General features: G+C 38.0%; 1 protein-coding gene across 3 annotated transcripts in view; it reads right to left on the reverse strand.

The window, feature by feature from the left end:
* The window catches only part of LOC118404827 (ankyrin repeat domain-containing protein 29-like), a 35,994-nt gene that overhangs the window by 21,873 nt on the left and 7,918 nt on the right, over positions 1-6,203 (reverse strand). For 2 of the 3 annotated variants that reach the window (XM_035804200.1, XM_035804191.1), the window contains exons 3-7: positions 3,179-3,277; positions 2,311-2,409; positions 1,258-1,371; positions 599-697; positions 124-222 (exon numbers count right to left, since the gene is read on the reverse strand). In XM_035804200.1, the coding sequence (XP_035660093.1) occupies positions 124-222; positions 599-697; positions 1,258-1,371; positions 2,311-2,409; positions 3,179-3,277 (510 nt within the window). The remainder of the gene's footprint in view (positions 1-123; positions 223-598; positions 698-1,257; positions 1,372-2,310; positions 2,410-3,178; positions 3,278-6,203) is intronic. The other variant, XM_035804209.1, reaches the window with a different exon arrangement.

Genomic DNA, 6,203 nt, shown 5'->3' on the forward strand with positions numbered 1-6,203 from the left:
AATCTACTGGTTGTGTTTTAGTAACGAGTCTCCCTTGTCTTAGGCTGGTACCTCAGGTGATACATAATTCACCATGTTGTACATTATATTCTCTACATGTGTAGAGACCATAAGACCACTAACCTCCCTGGCAGCATCAACCTGTGCACCTGCATCTAACAGTTCCTTCACAATATCTGCATGGCCCATTTGGGATGCAATCCATAGGGGGGTGGCTCTGTCCTGGAAGATTGAATTGATCCACATGTTTACATGATGTTGGGACATAACTAGACTTCAATAAATGTGACACATGTACAGTGTAATTTGTGGCAGGCGGAACATGAACAGATACCAAACAAGGAACTGATTTTTACAACAATAAAAAATGTCAAAACTGATAAATAATGCCATCATACTTGTGACATATGTTAGTTAGTTCAAGTTGAGCATCACCAAGCATAGATTATGTAAATGTGTCATTTGCACAAAATCTATTTCATGGAAGTACATGTATAAGATTGCCATACTCCTAAGTTTTATAGGAACTTAACTATGGAACATTTTTTCCATTTCCCCAGAAACTAAAAAAAACACATTATAGACAGATGCAACTTACTTTTCTTATCTGATTCTCATTGGCACCTTTAGAGAGGAGGAATCTGAGGAGCTTGCAGTGTCCATTCTGGGCTGCAATGAACAGGGGAGTGGCTCCATCCTGTAGTAAACAATAATTGGTCCTCTGATCATGAGTTTGGTCAATGGCTTAGGTTATCATCATTACAGTTTCTTTGTTAACACATCTATATCAGGGCATGCATCTATAGTTGCTATAGGTTATGGATTCAAATTAATTGAAAGGCATTTAATACTTTCTTACATATATAATTGTTGCACTTGATTCTACTACGTGAAAATACTACCTAGCCTCAGTTAAGGACATTGTTTTGAATGTGACGTAAAGCTACATTGTAGAAGCCCTGTGTTTGAAGATCCCACCACAATTATCAAAAATAGTCCAGGGTGAGCAGATCAAACCTTACAGCCCAGTACTACATAGCCTTTACATGTACTTCCAGGCAATTTAGTGTGACAAATTGCTGACATCACATGTTCGTAATTTCAGCTCACCTGACCTTAGAGTTGTTTGGCCACTTTAATTTTGCAGAAGACTGCAGTAGGCCCGTCAGAAATTTTTACACTAATGTTTGCGTTGGAACAACATTTTGTGTTAACCAACTTTCATGCTAATATCTAGGTATTGTTGAGGATACTTACTGCCATGGTGGCATGTATGTTGGCCCCCCTCCCCAACAGTTCTCTCACCACAGCCAGATGGTTGCACTGACAGGCTACAAAGAGTGGAGTCCCTCCATCCTGTAAGGGAGACAGCTGATACAAGGTTATTGACATTAGAACAAGACCCACAGTCTGTACTATAGATGCCTGAAACAAATACTCCAAGTGCTACAATTTGTGCAAAAGGTGGTGGGAAGGCCGGTCGAAAAAAAAATAATGAAAGGAAAAGGTGACAATTTTTCCCATCAACCTCTGCTTGGACAGGAGCAAAAGATATCATAATCACAAAGGACCAAAATCATAAAAGACTTATATATGATTTTCCTTTCCATATACTAAATGCACATGTATTCAGTGGGTGCAACAGTCTGTTATTGAAGTCTGGCGCTAATGCTACAGTTTCTGCTAGAGATATTATAATCATAAAAAGCAATCCTTTAAATACTAAATGCACATATGCAAAGGGTGCAATTTGAACACAATTCAGTATAAGCAGCACTTCAGATTCTTTTCAGCATAAGAATAAAGCTCCAAAGACAATGCCCAGCATGTCCAGCACTAGCCGTGTGATTGGTTATTCAGCACCAAGGACAGAGGGAACTGCATTTAGAACATGGGGCATAATTTTAGTTTGATTGTATAGAGGTAAACAAAATTCAGCTGGTATTGTTTATGTCAGACTTCCTGCAACAAATGAGCCTTTTGGATGCTATATTGTTTCACATCAACAATAAAACACAAGTCCAACAATTAAGAGAAGACCCTAAATTTCAAAATTGCTGAGCGGAAATGTGATTTTTGAGATGCACTGCCTTTGTGCCATTACTTAGGAAGTCAGCACCAAATCTTTTATCAAATGTTGATCACAGATATAAGTTAACAAGTTGAACATATTCTTTTTGTTGTTCTTCCTTCTATATTACAAGACTAGTCTGCCTTCACATGCTGTATGTCAACCCAGTATAAATACATGCCTGTGAGCAGTAGCATCAAGATCTACATTGTATATGATCTTGAACTGGTAAAACCTACATGACTAGGGATGTCCACAGGAGCACCCTTGTCCAGTAGTAGCTTTACAATGTCCAGAAATCCTCCCTGTGCAGCAAAGAATAGTGCACATGTTCCTGTCTGTGGAAAGAAAAACAAAATCATCCTTTTGATCAATAATAGAAACATTCATTTGAGTTGTGACAAGAGGTGTGAGAGTAAGTAAAAGGACAACTCACATACATTTAAACCTGTACAAGTGACCACCTAGATACATAAGGACCACCCAGCCAATATGATCATTTTCTGGGGTCCCTTGATTAGATGATTTTCTGACAGAAGCATTAAAGATGCTGTCTATAATGATCACCTGCCCACATACTTCGAATTCTGTTGACCCTGAATTGTCTTATTTAGGGCACTGCATATACTTAAACTGGTAAAACATCATCTTATAAAGTTGGAGACATGTTTGATAAGTTTACATATGTTGCATGACAATGGCCAGGTCACGTAAAATTGATATGCTCAAGTCTTAACATTGAAAACCTGTCTGTATAGCTGTGCATTGTATAAGGCAGGACTAAACAAACTAAAAGAAATTTGATTTTCCAATTTGCAGATCTAAATCTTACAAATCTATGCAATGTACAGTAAATTAATGTAAGATTAAATGGTGAAAATTTGCTGAGTGGTAATTTTTATTTTATTTTATTTTTTTTTTCAAAAAATAGGAGCGAGCGAATCCGTGAACCAAGAAACTAAATTGATGTGGCCTAATGGTGAAAATTTGCTGAGTGGTAATTTTCATTTTTTTATTTTTTTTTCAAAAAAATAGGAGCGAGCAAATCCGTGAACCAAGAAATTAAATTGGTGTGGCCTAAGAAGACAAATAAACGTTGGACCGTACATGTCTCCTGATATGTGGTGATGCCCCTTGGTCCAGTAGCTCCTTCACACACCCATAGTGGTTGTTAGCTGCAGCAAGTATCAGTGGGGTGGTTCCTTCCTGCAATGTAAAAGACATGATACAGTACATTGTGTATCTGATTCATAATGGGCTATACATGTATATCAGTAGCAACCTGTTGTGCAATCCAGTTAATTCATTTATTTTCACAGGACTTGATTTCATGATACATTTGTAGAAGGAGAAAGGAGGTTTCAATGCATAGAGACTATGTCAAGTGGTAATCTGTAAGTGAAGTACTACTATACTACTGCTACAGCCTGACTATTATCAATAATAATTTATGTGAGATGGCTTCATTCAGAGGTTTCAATTTAAAGGACTGACTTTTGTCAGAATTGATCATATGCTTGAAAGTAAAACATAATTTTGTTTTTTTTGCATAAAAACTGATTCCTATCATTGGTTTTAATCAATGGTATGGTTCATGCTATAATAAAACGTGCCTTAAGAAGCATGTTATTATTATTGTTAAGGCACATAGAGCACTTTCCCTGTTGGATATATGAAAGGGGTGGGTGGGATGGTCTGCCTCCCATTGCCGTGCGGCAGTGGTATAAAGTAATCCAGGTAGGACATTACATTAGGGGGGGGACATTAGTACAAACTTTTTGAAATACGCATCCTAAAATATGGAGATGATCTATCTAAACACAGAAATCACAAAAATTAGGCAATTGTAAAACTCTAACCCCCCTGTACATACCCCCTGAAGTTTGGATACCCCCCTCGCCATGTGCTTGTGTGACGTTGCTAAGGTCTGCAAGCACTGACTGCATTACTTCAGTTCTTTTTTGCACATTTTGTGTAATTAAATGATGCATTACACTCCAAGATACCTTTCTATCAGTTTTGGGTTTAATATTCTTGGTTGCCATGGCAACAGGGCAGCAAGTATTGGGGTGACTTTCCATTATTTGGCTAAAAACAGGGAAGTCACGGTAGGGCAGTAATTCGACAAGTGCTCAGAATAATAAAGAGTACCCAAATCAACTACAGAGTGTCTTAAGCTTCACAAGAATAGTGGTAACATTTTAAGAAACTCGATGCCAAGGAATTGGGCAACTTCAAAAAGAAACATTGTTTCAAGGTTACAAAAACACATTTTTTTTACCAAGCTTAAAACCAGTGTTTTTGTATATGTGTTGTCAAGTATGGACAGAAAAGCAACAGTTGACTGTTCTCTCTACTACTAGGCTCTCTTGTACATGTACATACTATATCCAAGGCTCGAAATACTTTTTCTGCATACCTACACTGGTGCAGGTAACATTGAAAATAGCCTGCACCAGACAAATTTTACCTGTACCACTCTGAATTTTGGAAGTATAGTTCATACTAAAATTGTTCAGGAACCATTGCTATTTTTTCTTTTCTACAGAATATTACTTGATATAGGTAGTAGTGGTAACATTCATATAACAATCCCAGTACACCTACATCATATGACGTTAATGTATAAAACCTAGTATTTGGGACCAGTGCAGGTTACGTGCAGGGAGACATCAAAAATACCTGCACAGCTCCAATTTTACCTGCACTAACCTGCATATTAAGCAGGTAGTATTTCGAGCCCTGATATATCTTATTGTAAGCAAGATGCCTGCGATACTGAATTTCAACAATGTTTTATTGTTACATCTATTTACAACAGAATCAAAAGAACCATAGTCAAATTTACACTCATTGATAGTGTCAATGGCGTGTAACATTGTTCAAGTACAATTTTAGGTTAACTGCAGATGGAGTTTTTGTGGTTATGGGTAGTGACAGGACTGTGTTCTTGAGTTGGGCCAGCTTTAAACTTACATATCACCTCTGCTGCTGATGTGAAGATCCATCTGGGGTTTTCAGGGTTTGTACTAGTAAGTATTTGTCTCTCTTCCAATCACAGCAAATGTTGCAAATCTCTTTCTCATGAGTCCTTGCTTTCTTAAGCTCCTCTTCATTTCTCTTGCAAGCTATCAGAATCCCTGACTTCCCTACTGTACTGTCTAAACGATCCAAGTTCTCTTCTCTTTTTCAGTACCCTTGTAACTTCAGATTGGTAATCGTGGTTACCACTTGTACAATGGCACTACAGACTTCTTCTTTCTTTGTCTGTTGGAGCATCTCCTTAGAGATGAACCCGAAGGCTGCATCCTTTACCTGCAGCAACAGTGCTCGAAATACGAAATACTTGCACACTTGAAAATGCATTTTGGTTGGCGCAACGTAAGTCGTAATTTTAAATCCAGGTAGTGCGCAACCCGAAATTTTTCAGTTGGAACACAACTTTCCCCCACCTACATGCATAATTATTTATTTCTTGATAGGATAAAACATAAGTTACATGTAACTACAGGGGTGCCTAATAGGGGTGGGTAAACGGTACAGGAAATTCAGGTTCATGCAGGTCTGGTTCAGGTCCAGAGGTCCGAACCTGAACCTGGACCTGATTCAGTATGTGAAAACTTGTGATACTCAAAACAAGGGTCCATTTCGATACAAAGAAATCTGCTTTGCAGAGTATTTGAGTACCACTGGCGTTTTAAAATCCTACAAGGCTAACTAGTACTGCCTCTGTGAGATTGAGTGTAAAAATTGGTAGAAATGACTACAGACTATACTATAATATACCTGTAGCCCGTTTCGTCCAATTTTGAGTTTGGATCAGTCCATTTTTGCCATGGGGGTGATTTGGAATAGTCCATATTTGCATGGGAAATACATTTGGAGGTTCAGATATCCACAATGATCTCCCCTGAAGTCAAATATTCTGCCAAGGATGCCAAAGTACAATTTCTAAGGCATTAAGCGTGTTTGGTAGTATATCGTTATACTAGTTTAGTACATTGTCAACTTAAAAACTTCAGGGGGCATGTACAGGGGGGTTAGCAATCATAGATTTACAAAATTTTTGCATTTTCATATTCAGATGGACCGTCTCCATATTTCTAGGGGCGTATTTCATCAAAAACTGCAT

This window comes from Branchiostoma floridae, chromosome 2 (assembly GCF_000003815.2).
Source record: "Branchiostoma floridae strain S238N-H82 chromosome 2, Bfl_VNyyK, whole genome shotgun sequence".
In the NCBI taxonomy this organism is placed as follows: Eukaryota; Metazoa; Chordata; class Leptocardii; order Amphioxiformes; family Branchiostomatidae; genus Branchiostoma; species Branchiostoma floridae.